This window comes from Macaca thibetana, chromosome 12 (genome assembly GCF_024542745.1).
Source record: "Macaca thibetana thibetana isolate TM-01 chromosome 12, ASM2454274v1, whole genome shotgun sequence".
NCBI classification, from domain to species: Eukaryota; Metazoa; Chordata; class Mammalia; order Primates; family Cercopithecidae; genus Macaca; species Macaca thibetana.
The window spans coordinates 24049159-24072245 of record NC_065589.1 but is presented as its reverse complement, the minus strand read 5'-3'; the positions used below and the strand labels follow the sequence as shown (position 1 = coordinate 24072245).

General features: G+C 41.7%; 1 protein-coding gene and 1 non-coding gene across 2 annotated transcripts in view; one reads left to right on the top strand and one right to left on the bottom strand.

Annotated features, from left to right (window-relative positions):
• The window catches only part of CNOT9 (CCR4-NOT transcription complex subunit 9), an 83257-nt gene that overhangs the window by 56612 nt on the left and 3558 nt on the right, over positions 1-23087 (top strand). Inside the window, exons 3-6 of the mRNA XM_050751285.1 lie at positions 9511-9690; positions 11894-12009; positions 13492-13601; positions 18401-18510. Of these exons, the coding sequence (XP_050607242.1) occupies positions 9511-9690; positions 11894-12009; positions 13492-13601; positions 18401-18510 (516 nt within the window). The remainder of the gene's footprint in view (positions 1-9510; positions 9691-11893; positions 12010-13491; positions 13602-18400; positions 18511-23087) is intronic.
• On the bottom strand, positions 20335-20441 carry LOC126933221 (U6 spliceosomal RNA). The gene has a single exon (XR_007718468.1). It is a non-coding gene; the product is annotated as a U6 spliceosomal RNA (small nuclear RNA).

Below are 23087 nucleotides of genomic sequence, written 5' to 3'. Positions count from 1 at the left end.
TTTTTTTTTTTTTTTTTTTTTTTTTTTTTGTATTTTTAGTAGAGATGGGGTTTCTTCATGTTGGTCAGCCTGGTCTCGAACTCCTGACCTCAGGTGATCTGCCCGCCTCAGCCTCCCAAAGTGCTGGGATTACAGGCATGAGCCACTGCGCCCAGCCTTGCTGTTGTCATTCTTGATGGAATACATCCTAACATCTTCATATATTCATTACTGCCACCATTGAGCATAATTTCTTTTTTTGTCTCGTCTGATAAATAAGGACAGAAATACCACACAGGATTATTCTAAAGATTAAATAAGAATAACAGAATGCGGCCAGGCACTGTGGCTCACGCCTGTAATCCCAGCACTTTGGGAAGCCAAGGCGGGTGGATCACCTGAGGTCAGGAGTTCGAGACTAGCCTGGCCAACATGGTGAAACTTCGTCTCTACTAAAAATACAAAAATAAGCTGGGCGTGGTGGCGGGCTTCTGTAATCCCAGCTACTCAGGAGGCTGAGGAAGGAGAATCGCTTGAACCCAGGATGCAGAGGTTGCAGTGAGTCAAAATCACGCCATTGCACTCCAGCCTGGGAGACGAGCAAGACTCCATCTTTAAAAGAAAAAAAAAAAGAAAGAATAACAAAATGCTCAGTGGTTGGCTAGGTTCATTCACTGATATGTTACTTGTTCTCAGACTTCAGCTTTGGGAATTTAATTCTCAAATTAAAGGCTCACACCTATAATCCCAGCACTTTGGGAGGCCAAGGCAGGAGGATCACTTGAGGCCAGGAGTTCAAGACCAGCCTTGGCAGCACAGTAGGAACCTATCTCTACAAAATATGTTTGAAAATTTTCCAGCTGCAGTGAGCCATGATCGTGCTACCGCACTTCAGCCTAGGCAACATAGTGAGACCCCGTCTCAAAGGGAAAAAAAAAAAAAACCTACAAATCTTTGCATGCCATAGGTATTCTATAATGGATATTATGCTTGTAAAACAACCAGAGGTAAGCCTTTAAGGAGATGCGTTTTTGTTTTGTTTTTAATTTCCCTCTGATTCCCACTGACAATTCTAGCATCCCCAAACACTTGTCTTTCTCTCACTTTCCACCCAACCAGCAGCATCATTAGTTATTTTACATCTTTTTATTGAAGCTGTCATGGACTCCCAGATGCCTTCCTCTTTGGCAAGTAGAAAAAACACTGCACTCTAAAGGATCTAATTCACTTTCTCCTCCCTAGTCTCCTGATGAAGCTTTAGGCAAATTGCCTAACTTATCTTTGCTTACTCACTTTCATTTTTGAAAAGTTATTTTGAAAAAATACATTCTGGGCTGGGCATGGTGGCTCATGCCTGTCATCCCAGCACTTTGGGAGGCCAAGGCAGGTGGATCATGAGGTCAGGAGTTCGAGACCAGCCTGGCCATCGTGGTGAAACCTGTCTCTGCTGAAAATACAAAAATTAGCGTGGTGTCGTGGCATGCACCTGTAATCCCAGCTACTTGGGAGGCTGATGCAGGACAATCTGCTTGAACCTGGGAGGTACAGGTTGCAGTGAGCTGAGATCGCACCATTGCACTCCAGCCTGGGCAACAAGAGCGAAACTCCGTCTTAAAAAATAAATAAATAAAATAAAATAAGATACATTCTGGCTCTTATAAAATTGTGAAGGTAAGCTAATTTAGTACTTCCAGCACTATTAGAAAGTTCATTTTCTTGGAATACCGTGCTGACACCCAAATCTACATGTTGATCTCTAGACTTGGGAAAATAATCTCTATTTCAGTCCGATTCCATTCTTTACTTATTGGCAGGAAAATAAACAGCTATTTTGACACTTAAACATAAAGTTACATTGATAATTTGGCTATTTTCTGTTTAAGAAACCATCAACATCAATTTTTTTGTTTACTCAGAGAAGGAAATCATTTTCTTTACCATTTATAGATAAATGTCAATGTGTTTTATTTAAAATAACTTATAAACATCTTTATACTTTTCACATTATGTGTTAAGATCTTTCAGAATTAGAAGACCAACTTAAACTGTCAGTACACTGTGTTTGTGACACTTGGAATTAACCATTGCTAACTTGCTTTGGTAAATGTCTTATCTGTGTGTTAAGCTTTCTTGAGGGGAAAAAAAGGTGTCATTTGAAATACATTTTCCATATACAAATCATTAAACAGAAAAGGAGGGAGAGTTACTAAATTTTGATAATGTAAAAGTTTTTTAACACACTCATTAAAAGAACAGGACTTTTGACTTTATTTTTTTATTTTATTTTATGTTTTTGAGACAGGGTCTTGCTTTGTTACCCAGGCTGGAGTGCAGTGGCGTGATCTTGGCTCCCTGCAACCTCCACCTTCTGGGTTCAGTCGATTCTCCCACCTCAGCCTCCCGAGTAGCTGGGATTACAGGCACACGTCACCACAGCAGGCTAATTTTTGTATCTTTAGTAGCGGCAGGGTTTCACTGTTTTGACCATGGCTGGCCTCGATCCCCTGACCGCAAGTGATCCACCAACCTCGGCCTGGGATTACAGGTGTGAGCCTGTCTCTGTGCCTGGCCAGGACTGTTGACTCTAGCAGGTTACAATTAATAATCTACGGTAATGTACAATAGAGCTTTTTTCTATTCTTGAAAGTGTTAAGGGTGATAACTCATAATCTAAATCAGACTTCTCATGATGATTCTATGTGTCCAGCTATGTAATTGAGCTCACTGTGTATCCAAATCCAGCTGTTAATGAGTTCTGTGCTAAGGCACTATTAAATTTAAGAAAGTTTTGTTGGGTTCTTAAGAGTAATTTCTTCAACTTGGAGGAGTATTTGTGCTTTCTTTCCTTTAGACCAGGTAGAACTCATCGATTCTAGAGAGTGGAGTTTCAGTCTCATTCTGCTATATATTGACTGTGTGACCTTGAGCATGTTAAACCTCTATTAACCTGTTTCCTCTTAGAATTTTGAGAATAAAATGATGTAATCCACAGTGCCTGACACATGATGTGCTCAATAAATGTTGCTGCCTATTAATAATTTCTGGAAAAGGCAGACCTAATCTATAGTAGCAGAAAACACCCATGATTGCTTCAGGCTGAGTAAGGGGTTTACTGAAAAGGGCATTAGAGAACTCTTTGGGGCGAATGGATCTATATCTTCACTATGGTAACGGTTACTTAGGTGTATAAATTTCTCGAAAATCTATTGAAGTATACAGTTAAAATGAGTTCAGTTTTATTGTATGCAAATTATACATCAAAGTTTATTTTTTTAAAAAAGAGTCGCTTAGGCCGGGCGCGGTGGCTCAAGCCTGTAATCCCAGCACTTTGGGAGGCCGAGACGGGCGGATCATGAGGTCAGGAGATCGAGACCATCCTGGCTAACACGGTGAAACCCCGTCTCTACTAAAAAATACAAAAAACTAGCCGGGCGCAGTGGCGGGCGCCTGTAGTCCCAACTACTCGGGAGGCTGAGGCAGGAGAATGGCGTGAACCCGGGAGGCGGAGCTTGCATTGAGCTGAGATCCGGCCACTGCACTCCAGCCTGGGCGGCAGAGCGAGACTCCGTCTCAAAAAAAAAAAAAAAAAAAAAAAAGAGTCGCTTAGATTAGACTCTCACAACAGAACTAAGTAATTTCTAAGATTTTAGAACTGCCTGAGACTGGCAATTATCTAATATAGTTCCTTCAGTTTAACAATGAGAAAATTGAGGTTTGGAAAGTTAAGTGACTTATCCTAGGTCACACAATTCTAGAAAAAGCAAAACTGGGTTTTGAAGCCACTTCAGGCTCCCACGCCAGTGTGTGTTCCAATTATATACTCATGTAGTTACTTGCAAATTGAGGTCTTTCCTGTTCTTCAGCTTGATAAACAGATTCTTAATCCTGGGTACATGGATGCATTGCAGGAACTCTGAACTCCCTAAAATTATGTGTAGGTTTTTGTGGTTTTGCAGTTGTGTATTTTTCTGAGGAAAGGATCCACAATTTTCATTTGATTTGATTTTTTTTTTTTTTTTTTTTTTTTTGTGAGACAGTCTCACTCTGTTGCTCAGGCTGGAGTGCAGTGGCGCAATCTCGGCTCACTGCAAGCTCTGTCCCCCTCCCAGGTTTACACCATTCTGCCTCAGCCTCCCTAGTAGCTGGGACTACAGGCGCCCGCCACCACGCCCAGCTAATTTTTTTGTATTTTTAGTAGAGACGGGGTTTCACTGCACTAGCCAGGATAGTCTCAATCTCCTGACCTCGTGATCCACCTGCCTCAGCATCCCAAAGTGCTGGGATTACAGGCGTGAGCCACCACGCCTGGCCTTCATTTGATTCTTTTTTTTTTTTTTTTTTTTTTTTTTTTTTTGAGATGGAGTCTGGCTCTGTCGCCCAGGCTGGAGTGCAGTGGCCGGATCTCGGCTCACTGCAAGCTCCGCCTCCCGGGTTTAGGCCATTCTCCTGCCTCAGCCTCCCGAGTAGCTGGGACTACAGGCGCCCGCCACCTCGCCCGGCTAGTTTTTTGTATTTTTTAGTAGAGATGGGGTTTCACCGTGTTAGCCAGGATGGTCTTGATCTCCTGATCTTGTGATCCACCGTCTCGGCCTCTCAAAGTGCTGGGATTACAGGCTTGAGCCACCGTGCCTGGCCCTTCATTTGATTGTTAAAGGGTCTGTGCCTCAAAAAATGTTAACCTCTGCTTTCTTGGTTGGTATCCTGCAATTATTGTTAATGCTTCAAATAAGGTAATCTCCAGTAGGGAAGTCATAGATGAATTTGCTTGCCTGTCAGTGAGCAATGTGTGCTACTAGATTGAGTTCCATATCAGCCACAGCCTTAGAAATGTATGAGTAAATTAAAAGTTCAAAGAGTTGTAGCATCTCACTAGGAATCTTTAGAGGTGATCATTACAGAGTGGCATGAGGAGTAAATCTGCCTGTTGTCTGCCTGTGGTTTCATCAGTTGTTAAATGAGGTTAATAACTACCTTGTTGTGATCATTAAATGAAACCATGTTTTTAAAAAAGGGGAGTACAACAGAACTCTCTCTTCCCTCACCTGCCATTCTATTGCCCACCTCTTTTTAAAAAGATGTGAATTACAGATTCTTTTTTGTGAAAGATGGGCCTAAATAACTCTTGGGATATGGAAGAAGAGTAAGATACATTTTGAGTTTTGGTGTTTTATTTAGGGATGACGTCCAAAATATTTTACCAATCATCTGGTTATATAGACTAATATATAACTCAAAATATAAGAATGTTTTCCCTTTTACTCTCCAAAACAATGAAATTCCTATATGTGTGTTATAAAATTGCTTGTTATATGTCTGTGTGTTTGTATTGGTGGTTCTCACTAAGTAAATTAATGCCCCATCTGATCCATAATGTGACACAGGGAACTATGTCAAACTATTGCACTGACTTCTCTCTGAAAACAACACCTATTAAGTGCTTTGTAATCTCAATAAGTAGAGAATTTCTCCTAACATCAATGCTACTATTCATGGTACTGAGTGTTCTTTCAGATTTTTGAACTACCACCGATAACATTTTACTTACTGTCTGAGATTTTTACGTATTAACTATATTGTCTAGGTCAAGTAATATAATTTATTAGAAAGTCATTTTTAGGCTGAGCACAGTGGCTTACACCTGTAATTCCAGCACTTTGGGAGGCCAAGGCAGGCAGATCACTTGAGGTCAGGAGTTTGAGATCAGCCTGGCCAACGTGGTGAGATCCCAACTCTACTAAACATACAAAAATTAGCCGGACATGGTGGCACATGCCTGTAGTCCCAGCTACTGGGGAGGCTGAGGCAGAAGAATCGCTTGAACCTGGAAGGCGGAAGTTGCAGTAAGCTGAGATCACATCACTGCACTCCAGCCTGGGAGAGAGAGCGAGGCTCCATCTCGGGGGGGGAAAAAAAAAGTCATCTTTAGATCAGATTTCGTCTTTCAGGCAGATGAGAAGCTGTATTAGCAAAGCAGAAGTGTGGGCCCTGTTGCCACACTGGGTGGCACACACTGTGCCACACCCTGTGCCACCTGGGTACAAATCCTAGCTTGCCATTTAAATTTTAAATAACTTCTCTGTGCCTCAGATTTTCCTTATCTATAAAATGAGAGTGCTGATAAGTATTATAAGTATTTAGGACAGTGCCTGGCAGAGTAAGCCCTGTATGTTTTAAGCTCTCATTTTTATTTTTAAAAAATTGTATTTGTCCCATGACAGGTGGGTATTCAGTTGGTGTAACTTACTACTGCTATTAAATTGGGGGTGAAATTAAGCAGGGATGATGAAAAGGAGGATCCCTACCCTAGATATTTCCTGGCACCAAACTGCCCTCCTTTTGGCTAGAATGACAGCAGAACCCATAACACCAAGCTAGTGCCCATGGGGGCCACATTACCACCCATCTGACATGGTTCTAGCTCTCTTAGAATCAAAAGCACATGGAGGCTGCAGCCCCCACAAATAATCTCACAAATTGGAATACTGCTAGCAGCAGGTGTCCATGGCTTTAGGAACCCATGTACGCACCAGGCATTGGCCTTTCAGAGTGCCCACACCACTGCCAGCAGTGCCATCTTCTCTGCGGGCATCAGGCCAGCTCCAGAAAGAGAATATGTGGGGATGAGGCCTGGTGTTCAGGAGTCATGGTATGCAAATCAGTGGTTACAAGGGCAAAGATGGGGTACAAGATGCCAACTGCAAGTCACAGACTGGCTCTAGTAGGGGTGATGGAGTTTACTGATGGTGGTATCAGTATGACAAGACTTTGGGGAAGATCGACTGGAATGGGTACTGATTAATCAGGATAGGTACTGTATTGCCAGACCAGTGTCTGTGAGGCCTCCTTTAGTTACTGGATTGTGGGGTCATCCAAGAGACTGGGCAGGAAACCTAATGCTAAAATTTTATCTTGTGTTCCTGCTGAGCGTCTAAGGTGATGTAATATTCTAAATAAACACATACCCTATCTTCAGGTAGGAATTACATTTCCAAAAATAGTTTTTAAGTTGAGGGCCTGTTTGTGGCTGCCTAGAAAGGGCAAGTGCCTGAACAACACTGCTTTTGCTGTGGGGAAAGGAGGAAAAAAGCTACCAGATTCCTTCTATCGTATTGTTGCTCTAAGAGCCTATGATTGATTCCTTGAGGGCCATCCCTGAAGGGAGTTACAAAACAGCTTTTAGCAGATTACTGTAAGGCACTCAAAGAAAGCTTAAGCTGCATTGTATTTCAGTCTATTTAGCAGAACACGTTGTGGTTCTTTCTGTCAGGCTAGTGAAATAATAAACATCAGGCTAAGAGCTTATAATCAAGCTTCCATTTTTAAAAGGCCATTATTCAGGTTGGATAGAGTAAATTTGAATCCACTCAAAGTCTATTTTATGCTTAATTCTGTTCTTCAACAAAGGCAGTTCTTTTTGTTCTTTGTCTTTACATCTGTACAATGTGTAGGTCATCATTCTGTCATGCTAAGGTCTATTGGGAACTTGTAAGTACTGTGAGAAACTGTATTATAGTTCAAAAAAGTACAGGAATATGCAACTTCATACCTGGTTAAATTGAGTGAGTTAATTCCTCTGAACATTAGTGATCTCATCTGCAAGTGTAGATAGCTTTTCCCCACCTCCTCTTTTATTTCTCATGGTTGGGGGCAATTACCTGAGAATTTTGGGCTTGGAGATAGAAATCACCAGGAATTTGTTAGCAGTTTAAAGCTTAGGGGTAGCCATTATCATTTTTCTAGTCTCCCATCTTGTTTTCCAGATAAGAATAATTAAGGAACTTAACCAAGATCGCAAAGATATTTGATGACTGTAGAGAATAATAAAATACTCAGATTTGGGGGGAATATTGTGATTCTTTAGCATAATAATGAAAGTATGCCCTATTAAGTCTGTATTTCCTACATGAGTAAGTAATGAATGGTTCTCAAAGGGATGTAGTTAGATAATATATTGCAGAATCATTAAGAGGGAGAGCTTTTCCAAATTACAGGTTTTCTGCTCAGTTGAGGGGGGATGTCAGAATCACTGGGGAGGGACCAGTAATGGGAAGGCATAATTTTTTTTCTCTCAAAAACTATTATGTGTATATGGTTTTTAAAAAAAAAAAAAAAAAAGTTTATGCAAAAGGTTTTAGTGTAAACAATGAAAAGTAAGTCTCCCTATAAATCCCCAACCTTAGAGGTAACTACAGTTAACAGTTTTTTATGTGTCCTTCTAGAAATGTTATATGTAAATGTGTAAGAATGTATTTTTTATTTTTATATATGTATGTATTAATGGAAACATTTTATATGCTCTTCTGTAACCCTTTTATTGTTTTTACTTAGTATCAATATTCAGTATATAGAGAGCTGCTGCTTTTTTTAAAGGACTACATAGTATCACATTATAAAGCTGCACCAATATTTAACCAGTCTCTTATTGAGAAGATACTTGTTAGTTTTCTGCTTTTTTTTTTTTTTTTTTTTGAGATGGAGTCTCGCACTGTCGCCCAGGCTGGAATGCAGTGGTATGATCTCAGCTCACTGCAAGCTCCGCCTCCCGGGTTCACGCCATTCTCCTGCCTCAGCCTCCTAAGTAGCTGAGACTACAAGCGCACACCACCACGCTTGGCTAACTTTTTGTATTTTTAGTAGAGATGGGGTTTCATCGTGTTAGCCAGGATGGTCTCCATCTCCTGACCTCATGATCCACCCGTCTTGGCCTCCCAAAGTGCTGGGATTACAGGCGTGAGCCACCATGCCCAGCCCAGTTTTCTGCATTTATTTATGTATTTTTTGAGACAGAGTCTCACTCTGTCGCCCAAGCTGGAGTGCAATGGTGCAATCTCAGCTCACTATAACTTCCACCTCCCACGCTCAAGCAACTCTAGTGCCTCAGCCTCCTGAGTAGCTAGGACTACAGGCATGCACCACCACACCTAGCTTTTGTTTTTGCTTTTTTTTTTTTTTTTTTTGCGACACACTCTTGCTCTGTCATCCAGGTTGGAGTACAGTGGCCGTATCTTGGGTCACTACAACCTCCACCTCCCAAATTCAAGCAATTCTCCTGTCTCAGCCTCCTGAGTAGCTGGGATTACAGGCGCCCATCACCACACCAAGCTAATTTTTGTATTTTTAGTAGAGACGGGGTTTCGCCATGTTGGCCAGGCTGGTCTCGAACTCCTGACCTCAAGTGATCCACCCACCATGGCCTCCCAAAACGCTGGGATTACAGGCGTGTGCCACCACGCCTGGCCAGTTTTCTGCTTTTAAAACAGTGGAACAGTAAACATCCTGGTATATCTTTAGCACAGCCCAATTATACCTACAGGATAAATTCCTAAACATGGAATTATCAAAGGGTATGTGTGCATTTTAGATTTTCATCAGTAACTGCCAAAGAGATTGAATAGTTGACATCAAATGTATGTATTTAGAAAAGCTCCCCTGGTATTCATGGAAAATATATTTCCTCTAAAACTCTGTTGCAGGGTAAGACTTGGTTTGACTCTAATAAACTCATATTTACTTTCTTGTCTTCATCTGAAGCCTGTGCCTACTGCACTGGCACAAGTGGATAGAGAAAAGATCTATCAGTGGATCAATGAGCTGTCGAGTCCTGAGACAAGGGAAAATGCTTTGCTGGAGCTAAGTAAGAAGCGAGAGTCTGTTCCTGACCTTGCACCCATGCTGTGGCATTCATTTGGTACTATTGCAGCACTTTTACAGGTGGGTTTATATCCATGATTGGCAGTTCAGTTCTTTTCATTACCCTTGTATATTTCTTTACTTTTGCCCAAATGATTTGAAGACTTTAGGAGGATGATTCTTTAAAAATCTGCATTCGTAAGAACCTATTTTAGAAAGGTCTGAGGTATTCGTTAAAATGCAAATTCTTGGATCCTTACCCAAGAGATTCAATTTAGTCAGTCTGAGGTGGGCCCTCTACTCTATATTTTAATAAGCACTTTCACCACCCCCAGATGATTGTGATGCAGGTGATCTAAGAACTACACTTTGACAGACATAGCTTTAGGAGTACCGTAAGATAAATCTACATGACAGCGGGAGAAAGGTGGAAGGTAGAGTATAAGGACCACAAGGTATAATATATTCCATGGAAAAGAAATGTTTCTTGAGGGTTTTTGTTTGTTTGTTTGTTTTGTTTTGTTTTCTTGAGACGGAGTCTCGCTCTGTCTCCCAGACTGGAGTGCAATGGTGCAATCCTGGCTCACTGCAACCTCTGCCTGCTGGATTCAAGCGGTTCTCCTGCCTCAGCCTCCTGAGTGGCTGGGATTACAGGCATGCGTCACTATGCCTGGCTATTTTTTTTTTTTTTTTTTTTTTTTTAGTAGATATGGAGTTTCACCATGTTGGTCGGGCTGATCTTGAACTCCTGACCTTGTGATCCACCCACCTCAGCCTCCCAAAGTATTGGGATTACAGGCGTGAGCCACCGTGCCTGGCCTGGAAAGGAAATGTTGAAAATATAACAGCGGCCGGGCGCGGTGGCTCAAGCCTGTAATCCCAACACTTTGGGAGGCCGAGACGGGCGGATCACAAGGTCAGGAGATCGAGACCATCCTGGCTAACATGGTGAAACCCCGTCTCTACTAAAAAAATACAAAAAACTAGCCGGGCGAGGTGGTGGACGCCTGTAGTCCCAGCTACTCGGGAGGCTGAGGCAGGAGAATGGCGTGAACCCGGGAGGTGGAGCTTGCAGTGAGCTGAGATCCGGCCACTGCACTCCAGCTTGGGTAACAGAGTGAGACTCCGTCTCAAAAAAAAAAAAAAGAAAATATAACAGCTGTAGTATTAAAGGTGGATACACTTGTACATTAAATAATAGATAACTAAAGTTCGGTTCAAACCAGAATGGTCACTGTTGGCTAATTAATTGGTATGGCACAATACTGAAATACCTAGGTAGTGGCATGATCATCCATTAATGTATTGCCCCAGATTCCTAATAATTAGATTAACTTTTCAACTCTTAAGTAAATTTACATTCCATCTCTATTGCATTTAGCCAAGAAACTGATCTTTGTTATGGGAACGTTTTTCTATGTAAAAGTTTTACAAATAATGTAAATGGAAAATTGTAGCCGTGTGCAGTGGCTCATGCTTGTAATCCCAGCACTTTGGCAGACCGAGTTGGGAGGATTGCTTGAGCCCAGGAGTTTGAGACCAGCCTGGGCAACATGGCAAAACATCATCTCTACAAAAAAATATAAAAATTAGCCAGTCTTGGTGGTATACCCCTGTAATCCCAGCCTCTTGGGAGGCTGAAGTGGGAGGATCAATTGAGCCCAGGAGGTGGAGTCTGCAGTGAGCCATGATCATGCCACTGCACTCTGCCGGGATGACAGAGTGAGACACTGTCTCAAAAATATATATATAAACGGAATTGTATTGAGTAAGTCATTACTTTTTGCCAGATAGTGCATATATTCACTGCTGTTTATACATATCGCCACCCATTGATTCATGTCCTTACTATAGTTACTACCTAATCAGATTCAAACTTCTTTATGAGTCACTGTGGTTGACTTGACACTTTCTGGCCAGCGATCTCATCACTGTAACTTAAAGCAGGATGCTGGCAAAAGGAGGGATTATACAAATTTGAGTATCCCTCAACTGATAGCCTCAGTGGCTGGAGAATATAAGAGGAAGTGTAGATGACTACATTTGCCTCCATAGAAATCTTCCTAGAGACAAATGTAGAAATGTCTTAGCTAGTCTCAGCCAAGTAAGTTTGTGATGAAAGGATATGAGCATTATTTCTACTCCCTCTTTGATGATTCAGTTCTTAAAAGATGCATAGAATTAAGAGCTATTTTCTTTGCCTTTTTTGTTGTTTTGCTTTAGTACCATGGGAATTAATTTTTAGTTATTCTTTATTCATCTGATGCTGATTTCCATTTTTTAGGAAATTGTAAATATTTATCCATCTATCAACCCACCAACCTTGACAGCACACCAGTCTAACAGAGTTTGCAATGCTCTGGCATTACTGCAATGTGTAGCATCACATCCAGAAACCAGGTAAATGCTTTGGGTTAGTCATTTGGGGGAGCTATACATTGAATATGGTCCTAAACTTTCTCTGAATAATAAAAGGAAGGGCATGCAAGAGAGAGAGAGCAAGCGAGTGTGTGTGTGTGTGTGTGTGTGTGTTTGTGTGTGTGTGTGTGTGTCTCTCTCTCTCTCCCCTGGTCTTCCGGATTCTTGTTTACTTTTACCCAAAGAACTTTAAAGAAACAGTGTTGACGTTACAGGAAAGGTATCAGGCATATAGCTACTTCTCACTCCCTAACCTGTTATTAACACTATGTCATCTGTGAGGCATAGTGCATGGCATATAAGAGGAATTTAGTAAATATTTTTCTAGCACTTTTCCCCAACTGAACCCAGATTTGACTTCAGAATCCTTCTTAACATAGCATTCGCAGTGCCCTCTATAATAGGCGAGAATTGGCATGTGAGTTAAAATATTTTTGCCACCTGTCATATCTGAAAAATTAAGAAAAGGGAAATCCTGTTCAGGAATCTACTTTGTGGACTTCTATGACCCCAAAAGTACTTAACAGTCATCTTACTAAAGCCTTTCCTCTTTATCAAGTTTCCTTATGAAATATGAATGCTAGGTTGGCACTGGCCTTACATAGCTTTAGAGAAGTTACTAAGAAAATTACTTTTAAGCACTTAATAAAAACACAAGAGTACTTTGAGTGTTAAAAATCTTGGGCGTTGGCTCTTCTATAAGGTATAACTATAAATAATATAAAATAATAGACTGATTTCCATATTAGTTGCCTGACTAAACTGTTTTCAGAATGGTTTGTGTATCTGAAATGCCCTAACAAAGAAAAAAGTATGTGCTTATTAAAGTATAGCAGGTAAGCCTGATAATGGCTGCTTTGTTTTGTTGTCTTGGTTTGTAAGGTTTATTCGACTGCACCTGTGAATACTATTATTCAGTCATAGGTGAGGGAGGTAATCTGGGACAATCTCTGGGACACTTAATAGCATTTTGTGGTCTATTTTTTAAAATCCACAATTGGATATTTTAAGTTAATCAGTTTGTAAGGTACTTTCTGCTGATTACAGGGAAAATCATGTGTTTTCTTAGCCACTGTGACCTGGACTAGGGTTTTCAACTTTTGCACCATTAACATTTGGGACTGGATGAATCTTTGTGGTGGGAAGGAGAGGGCAGGAGAGGACTGTCCTGTGCATTGTAGGATGTTTAATGGCATCTCTGGCCTCTGCCCACTGGATGCCAACAGCGCTCTATAATCCTGAGTTGTGACAATCAAAAATGTCTTCAGACATTGCCACATGGAGGGGAAATTTACCCCATTTGAGAACCATTGATTGAAACTAATGACCAGTAACATTGTTTCCTAAGGATTCCTTGCTCTGACAATGTTAAGGCCTTACAGAATTAACCACCTAGAAATTTGAAAGTTCAGGATCCTTAGAAATCAACCCTGGGCTGTGAATGTAATTATTGTTTTCTTCCAGGTCAGCGTTTCTCGCAGCACACATCCCACTTTTTTTGTACCCCTTTTTGCACACTGTCAGCAAAACACGTCCCTTTGAGTATCTTCGGCTCACCAGCCTTGGAGTTATTGGTAAGTTATTAGAATTGTTTTGCAAGCCTGAAATACTCACAGTAGTAGTCTAAGTTGGGTGTTTTGTCTTGCCGCTCATGATTTTTGTACACCAGTCATTCATTTTTCTCTTTGACATTGTCTCATTCACTAATCAGTAAGTATCAGGAACATGATGACTCCTATCAGGCACACTTCTAAGTGTTGTTAATAAGGCTTTGAGATCTAACCTTTGGTATTAAATTCAGCATATATGTAGAAACATTTGCTGGAATTGCAGGGAGAGTAAAGCATAAGAACTCGATTCAGTATATAAAGAGTATTATTAAAGGAATAAGAGTTTACATTTGGGACTTGACCTCACCCTCGCCCTCGCCCTCGCCCTCGCCCTCACCCTCGCCCTCGCCCTCACCCTCGCCCTCGCCCTCTCCCTCTCCTGTCCTCTCTTCCTGATAGGGTCTTGCTGTGTTACCCAGGCTGGACTTGAACTCCTAGGCTCAAGTGATCCTCCTGCCTCAGCCTCCCAAGTAATAGGGACCATGGGCACAGGCACACACCCCTGTCTTTTTTTGTTTGTTTTTCTTACTTCTAATACCAGAATGCTTCGTATATCTGAAACACCCTAAGAATGTGCATGTCAAATACACTAAGCATTCTGAAAACCTGTAATTCTCCCATAACTCCAGGAATATGAATCTGTCAGTTCACTTAGTTAAATTTTTTCATGCTCAAGTTAATGTATAAATACATTTACTGTGGGGGTATGGATAAAATACTTTTTACTTAAAATAATATATCAGCAATTTCAGATCTCAGACTCTTCAGACATTAAAAGGAAAGTAAGGGAATACTGCTTACAACTCCATACTCATAAATTTCACAACTTAGATGAAATGAAAACATTCTTTGAAAGATGCTATTTGCCAAATTGCACTCAAGAAAAAACAGGTAAGCTGAATAGTTTTATATCTATGAAATACATTGTTTTTGTAGTTGCAAACCTTCTAACATAAAAATGGCTCACCTGTCTTCACTAGTAAATTTTACCAAATACATAAAGAAGAAATAAACCAATTCTACAAAACTTTTCCAGAACATAGAAAGGAGGGAACATTTCTCAACTCTTTGTGAGACCAGCATTAGACTGTTAATAAAACCAGACAAGCTGATTCTTTGGGGAAAAGTCAGTAAAATTGATAAAGCTCTAACCAGACTGACTGAGAAAACATTTATATCCTTAACCCTAACTTATATCATCCTACTTAGATGATACATTTATGAGTTAAGGATATAAATGTTTTCTTTAGGCTCGGATTACGTTGAGTATATGAGACAATTGTTACTCCTTACATGCCAAAGTTTTAAATTGTATTTCCTGATTGTGGTTTATAATTTTAAGAAAAAAGCATTGAGAAAGGAAGAAAACAAAACAAAAAAAGTGCTTGAATGGATTAACATTTCATAAGCCCAGAGATAGTTCTTTGCTACCCAGGAGTCTGAGAGCTGAAATAGCTGATACATTATTTTCTTACGTAAAAAATGTTTACCCTAATCTCCCGTAGTAAATGTATATAAAAACATTAACTTGAGCTTGAAAAAATTTTAGTTAATGTTGAAAAACTGAATACTTTTTTCCTAAGATCAAGTACAAAGCAAGGATGTTCATTCTTACTACTCCCATTTAATAAAGAGCCTTCAAATTAGAAAGAAAAAACAGTACTAGCTACTCACAGACAATATTATTTCATAGACAATCCCAAATAATCTACAAAAAAACTACTAAAACTAAAGCTAGTAAGTTTAGCAAGGTTGCAGGATACAAAGTCAGCATATAAAAAATCAATCAAGTCCGGGCATGGTGGCTCATACCTGTAATCCCAGCATTTCAGGAGGCCGAGGCGGGTAGATCACTTGAGGTCAGGAGTTCAAGACCAGCCTGGCCCACATGGTGAAACCCCATCTCTACTGAAAAAGAATTAAAAAAGGCAAAAATTAGCCGGGCATGGTGGCATGTGCCTATAGTCCCAGCTGCTGGGGAGGCTGAGGCAGGAGAATTGCTTGAACCTGGGAGGTAGAGATGCAGTGATTGCAGTGAGCCAAGACTGCGCCACTGCGCTCCAGCCTGGGTAGCAGTGGGAGACTCTGTCTCAAAAATAAAAATTAAAATTAAATTTCTATATACTAGCAATGAACAATAGGAAATTGATTTTTTTTTTTTTTTTTTTGAGACAAGGTCTTGCTCTGTCACCCACTTTTTTTTTTTTTTTTTTTTTTTTGAGATGGAGTCTCGCCCTGTCGCCCCAGCTGGAGTGCAGTGGCCGGATCTCAGCTCACTGCAAGCTCCGCCTCCCGGGTTTAAGCCATTCTCCTGCCTCAGCCTCCAGAGTAGCTGGGACTACAGGCGCCCGCCACCACACCCGGCTAGTTTTTTTGTGTTTTTTTTTTTTTTAGTAGAGACGGGGTTTCACCGTGTTAGCTAGGATGGTCTTGATCTCCTGACCTCGTGATCCACCCGTCTCGGCCTCCCAAAGTGCTGGGATTACAGGCTTGAGCCACCGCGCCCGGCCTCACTTTTGAGTGCAGTGGCATGATCATGGCTCACTGCACCCTCAAACTCCTGGAATCACACAAATCCTCCCACCTCAGCCTTGAGAAACTGGGACCATAGGCACATGGCACCACACCTGGCTACATTTTCTTATTTTTTTGTAGAGACAAGGTCTCACTTTGTTGCCCAGGCTTGTCTCAAACTTCTGGGCTCAAATGGTTCTCCTGCCTTGGCCTCCCAAAGTGCTGGGATTACAGTTGTGAGCCATTGCACCCAGCTGAAATTTTTTTAAACTACCATTTATAACAGCACCAAAACGTGAAAATTTGGGTATAAATCTTTTAAAATATATTCATGATCTATAACTGAAAACTACAAAACTGATTTCTAATGAAATAAAATGCAGAGATAAACCATGTTCATTGATTGGTGTATCAGTGATTCAGTATTGTTAAGTTGTTCGTTCTCCACAAAGTGATCTATAGATTCAGAGTAATTCCAACAAAATCCCAGCAGCATTTTTTATAGAAATTGACAGGCTGACTGCTATGGACTGAATTGTGTCCTCCCCAAAATTTCATGCTTTGAAACCCTACCCCCTCATGTCATGGTATTTGGAGATGGGATCTTTGAGAGATAATTAGGTTTGAATGAGGACATGGCCCTCATGGTGAGGTTAGTATTCTTCTAAGAAGAGACACCAAAGAGCTTGTTCTCCCTCATTCGCTCTCTGCCATGTGAGGACATAGTGAGAAGGTGGCCATCTACAAGCCAGGAAGAGAGCCTTTACAAGAACTATACCATGCTGGCACCCTGATCTCAGCTTTTTTTTTTTTTTTTTTTTTTTTTTTTTTTTTTTTTTTGAGACAGATTCTTGCTCTGTTGCCAAGGCTAGAGTGCAGTGGCATGATTTTGACTCACTGCACCCTTTGCCTCCTGGGTTCTAGCGGTTCTGCCTCAGCATCCTGAGTAGCTGGGACTACAGGTGTGCACCACCACACCTGGCTAAATTTGGGGTTTTGTTTTTGTTTTTGTTTTTTTGAGATGGAGTCTTGCTCTGTCTCCCAGGCTGGAGTGCAGTGGCGCAATCTCGGCTCACTGCAAGCTCTGCCCCCCGGGTTCACGCCATTCTCCTGCCTCAGCCTCCCGAGGAGCTGGGATTACAGGCACCTGCCACTACGCCCGGCTAATTTTTTGTATTTTTAGTAGAGACGGGGTATCACCACGTTAACCAGGATGGTCTCGATCTCCTGACCTCGTGATCCGCCCGCCTCGGCTTCCCAAAGTGCTGGGATTACAGGCGTGAGCCACCACGCCCGGCCAATTTTTTTATTTTTAATAGAGACGGGGTTTCACCATGTTGGCCAGGCTGGTCTTGAACTCCTGACCTCAAGTGATCTGCCCACCTTGGCCTCCCAAAGTGCTGGGATTACAGATGTGAGCTACTGCGCCACCGTCTTCCTCTTTTTTTTTTTTTTTTTTTTTTTTTGAGACGGAGTCTCGCTCTGCCGCCCAGGCTGGAGTGCAGTGGCGCGATCTCGGCTCACTGCAGGCTCCGCCTCCCGGGTTCACGCAATTCTCCTGCCTCAGCCTCCCGAGTAGCTGGGACTACAGGCGCCGCCACCACGCCCGGCTAGTTGTTTTGTATTTTTAGTGGAGACGGGGTTTCATTGTGTTAGCCAGGATGGTCTCGATCTCCTGACCTCGTGATCCGCCCGTCTCGGCCTCCCAAAGTGCTGGGATTACAGGCTTGAGCCACCGCGCCCGGCCGTCTTTTTTTTTTTTTTTTTTTTTTTTTTTTTGAGACGGAGTCTCGCTCTGTCGCCCGGGCTGGAGTGCAGTGGCCGGATCCCAGCTCACTGCAAGCTCCGCCTCCCGGGTTTACGCCATTCTCCTGCCTCAGCCTCCCGAATAGCTGGGACTACAGGCGCCCGCCACCTCGCCCGGCTAGTTTTTTGTATTTTTTTTAGTAGAGACGGGGTTTCACCGTGTTAGCCAGGATGGTCTCGATCTCCTGACCTCGTGATCCGCCCGCCTCGGCCTCCCAGAGTGCTGGGATTACAGGCTTGAGCCACCGCGCCCGGCCCTTTTTTTTTTTTTTTTTTTTTTTTTTTTTTTTTAACATGAGTGCGAATCTGATCCCTTTAACTAACAAACCCCAGTTTGTGTTCTGTTATTTAAGTTCCACAACTCACTGGATAAACAGTTTGAAGTTAATTTTAACTGGAAATCCTAACTGTAAAATAATTTTGTTTGTCCTTATTTTCTTTAGGGGCCCTGGTGAAAACAGATGAACAAGAAGTAATCAACTTTTTATTGACAACAGAAATTATCCCTTTATGTTTGCGAATTATGGAATCTGGAAGTGAACTTTCTAAAACAGTATGTGCTTTTAACTTAGATTTTACATTGTGTTGACTCTTGAGCTGCTTCCTTATGGTTCTGGAATCATTTTCTGTCTTCAAGCTTTTGAAATTTGTATGAATATTTTTTCTCTTTTGAATAAAAATTGTTATAAAACAATTATTGGAAAACCCAAACCATTCAGAGGAAAATCAAGTTAAACACTAAATTTCTTTTCTCCAAACCCATATCTCACTCCACAGGTAAATTCTAAGTACATTATTACAGTTTAATTTTTTTAATTTTAAAATTTCAATCCTGCTCCTTCTGTAACCAGACTTTTTTTTTTTTTTGAGATGGAGTCTCGCTCTGTCGCCCAGGCTGGAGTGCAGTGGCCGAATATCAGCTCACTGCAAGCTCCACCTCCCAGGTTTACGCCATTCTCCTGCCTCAGCCTCCCAAGTAGCTGGGACTATAGGCGACTGCCACCTCGCCTGGCTATTTTTTTGTATTTTTTAGTAGAGATGGGGTTTCATCGTGTTAGCCAGGATGGTCTCGATCTCCTGACCTCGTGATCCTCCCGTCTCGGCCTCCCAAAGTGCTGGGATTACAGGCTTGAGCCACCGCGCCCGGCCAACCAGACTTTTTTTAAAGACATAATCAATTATATGTACTTGAGCTTCTGCTTACTATGTACTTTAACCGTGAATGACAGCATGACAAGGTACAGAATTCTTACCTCATTGTTCTGTCTCAGACCTCTATTGCCATAGTCCTTTTGTCTTCTAACGTTGAATATTGCAGAGAAGTCTCAGGGTCAGCCTAATTCTTTCCTTTTTTAGGTGAACTTACTTTTTTGCGCGGTTACCTGCAAGTGTCTTTTATTATTTTTAAAGTTCATTTGATAATCATGTATCTTTTTTCTTTTTCCTCTGAGATGGAGTCTCGCTGTGTCACCCAGGCTGGAGTGCAGTGATGTAATCTCAGCTCATTGCAACCTCCGCCTCCCAAGTTCAAGCGATTCTCCTGCCTCAGCCTCCCAAGTAGCTGGCACTACAGGCATATGCCACTACGCCCTGCTAATATTTGTATTTTTAGTAGAAATGGGATTTCACCATATTAACCAGGCTGGTGTTGAACTCCTGACCTCAGGTGATCCGTCCACCTCAGCCTTCCAAAGTGCTGGGATTACAGTCGTGAGCCACTGCACCGGGCCAATTTGTTTTTGTTTTTGTTGTTGTTGTTGTTGTTGTTTGAGACAGAGTGATATAATCTCAACTCACTGCAACCTCCACCTCTCAGGTTCAAGCAGTTCTTCTGCCTCAGCCTCCCACATAGCTGGGACTACAGACACACACCACCACTCGGCTAATTTTTTTTTTTTTTTTTTTTTTTTTGTATTTTTAGCAGAGATTGGGTTTCACCATGTTGGCCAGGCCGGTCTTGAACTCCTAACCTCAGATGATCCACCCATCTCAGCCTCCCAAAGTGCTGGGATTACAGGCGTGAGCTACTGCACCCAGCCTCAATTTTTTTCTGAAAGAGCATATTACTTGTGTCTTTTTTGTTAATTTGTATATTTTTCTCTTTTATTTGTTCAAGCCTCTTGGTTCAGCAACATGTTATGCTCTATTATCTGTCTTTCGTATTTTTTTCTCTAATCACTTTCAATTTTTAAATTTCATATTATTTGATTTTTTTTCAAGGTTTCTTTTCCATATTGCTGACTATTTTTGGTAGTATTCAACCTCTGCTCTAAAAAGTGCCTTGTCACATTAAATTACTTTTTTAGTCTAATAAATATTCTTGAGTTGGGTGTAAGCGGATATAATGATTTTTTTGTTTTTTTTTACTTTTAAAAATATGTATATGGAATGCTTTATGAATTTGTGTATTATCTTCGCACAGGGGCCACACTAATCTTCTCTGTGTTGTTCCAATTTTAGTATATGTGCTGTCTAAGCGAGCACTGGTTTTTTAATTTTTAATTAAATTATTTATTCATTTTGAGACAGGATCTCTCTCTCTCTCTCTCTCTCTGTCACCCAGGCTGGAGTACAGAGGCATGGCTCACTGCAGCCTCGACCTCCCAGATTCAGTTGATCCTCCCACCTCAGCTTCACAAGTAGCTGGGACCACATGTCTGCTCCACCACACTCAGCTAATTATTTTTATTTTTTGTAGAGACAAGGTCTCCCTGTGTTGCCTGGGCTACTCTTAAACACCTGGGCTCAAAGGATCTTCCTGCCTTTTGCCATAGTACTAGGAGTACAAGCATGAGCCATTGTGCCTGGCCAATTTATTGTTTTTAAAGAGATGAGGTTTCACTATTTTGCCCAGACTGGAATGCAGTAGCTATTCACAGGCATGATCATGGCACACTATAGCCTTGAACTCTGGGACTCAAGCAGTCTTCCCACTTCCCTCTCTCGAGTAGGTAGCTGTGATACTGGCACACATCCCTATACCTGGCTATTTTTAAACTTTTTATTTTAAATATACAATATATGGATGACTCTCAAAGGCATTGCTGAACAAAAGAAGCCAGGGAATTCATACTGTATGTTGATTATGTGAAGTTCAAGAACAAGCAAAGCCAATTACTGGCAATAAGTTGGATTCGTGGTTATCTCTGAGGGAAGGACATTGACTGGGGAAAGGTACAAGGGAATGCTGGAATCATGAGTTGGTAGAAATACTTTTTTCTTTTTCTTTTCTTTTTTTTTTGAGATAGAGTCTCACTTTGTCACCCAGGCTGGAGTGAAGTGGAGTGATCTCAGCTCACTGCAACCTCCGCCTCCCGGGTTCAAGCAATTCTTGTGCCTCAGCCTCCTGAGTAGCTGGGACTAACAGGCACGCACCACCATACCCAGCTAATTTTTTGTATTTTTAGTAGAGATGGGGTTTCGCCATGTAGCCCATGCTAGCCTTGAACTCCTAAACTCAGGCAATCCGCCTGCCTCTACCTCCCAAATATTCTGTATTTTATACAATATTCTGTATTTTAATCTGGTTATAGTACATAATGTGTACATAGGTAAAAATTCAAGAAACGGCCGGGCGCGGTGGCTCAAGCCTGTAATCCCAGCACTTTGGGAGGCCGAGATGGGCGGATCACGAGGTCAGGAGATCAGGACCATCCTGGCTAACACAGTGAAACCCCGTCTCTACTAAAAATACAAAAACTTAGCCGGGCGAGGTGGCAGGCGCCTGTAGTCCCAGCTACTCGGGAGGCTGAGGCAGGAGAATGGCGTGAACCCGGGAGGCGGAGCTTGCAGTGAGCTGAGATCCGGCCACTGCACTCCAGCCTGGGCGACAGAGCGAGACTCCGTCTCAAAAAAAAAAAAAAAAAAAAATTCAAGAAACACTTAAGATTAGTGTACTTAACACACTTTACTGTGTATATGTTTATATTAGGTTCCTATATAACCTGCTGCTGTAACAAATTACCACAAGCTAGAAGCTTAGTGGCTTAAAACAATGCAAGTTTACTGTTTTATAGTTTTGAAAGTCACAAGTTATAAATGAGTTTCACCATTCTAAAGTCATTGTATCAGGGGTCATGCTTTCTCTGGAGGATATAGAGGAGAGTCTTTTCCTTGCCTTTTCCAGCTTCTAGAACTGCATTTCTTGCATTCCCTGGATTATGGCCCCCTCCATCTTCAGAGCCAGTGGTGTGGCATGTTCAGATCTCTCTCTGCTTGTCACATTGCTTTCTCCTTTGTGGTAAAATCTCTCTACATCTCTCTCTCTCTCTTTTTTTTTTTTTTTTTAAGAGATGGTGTTTTCTCTGTCGCCCAGACTGGAGTGCAGTGGCATGATCATAACTCACTGCATCCTTGAACTCCTGGCCTCAAGCAGTCCTCCCACCTTGGCCTCCCAAAGTGCTGAGATTACCAGCATGGGCCACTTTGCCTGGCCTTCTCTACGTCGATTTTAAGGACACTTCATGATTACATTTAAGGCCTACTTAGATAAACTGGGATAATCCCCCATCTCAAGATCCTTAAGTTAATCACATCTGCAAAGTCCCATTGTTCATTTAAGGTAACATTTGCAGAGTTTGGTGATTAGGGCCTGGATATCTTTGAGAGCCATTATTCAGCCTACTACAGTGTTATAACCTCAATAAAATAGTAAAATAATTCCACAATTCATTTTGATGAGCAGCTAAGAAAGAGTATCATTATCGTGACTGTCTGATTTGAATTAAACTAATGTTGTAATATCTCTTCTATGTAAGACTTAATGAGCTTAAGTTGAGGGAAAAATTGAGGCCACGTATAAGCTTCACAGCCAGGATATGTTTTATTGCTGTTAGAATAATCTTCAAAGAGGAACTTTAAAATCTTACTTCTTCAAGATCTTTTAAGAACAAGAAAGGCCTTACCTTGGCCAAGTGCAGTGGCTTACGCCTGTAATCCCAGCACGTTGGTAGGCCGAGGCAGGTGGATCACAAGGTCAAGGGATTCAAGCCCAGCCCTGGCCAAGATGGTGAAACCCCGTCTCTACTAAAAGTACCAAAATTAACCAGGCACAGTGGCAAGAGCCTGTAATCCTAGCTACTCAGGAGGCTGAGGCAGGAGAATCAGTTGAACTAGGGTGGCAGAGGTTGC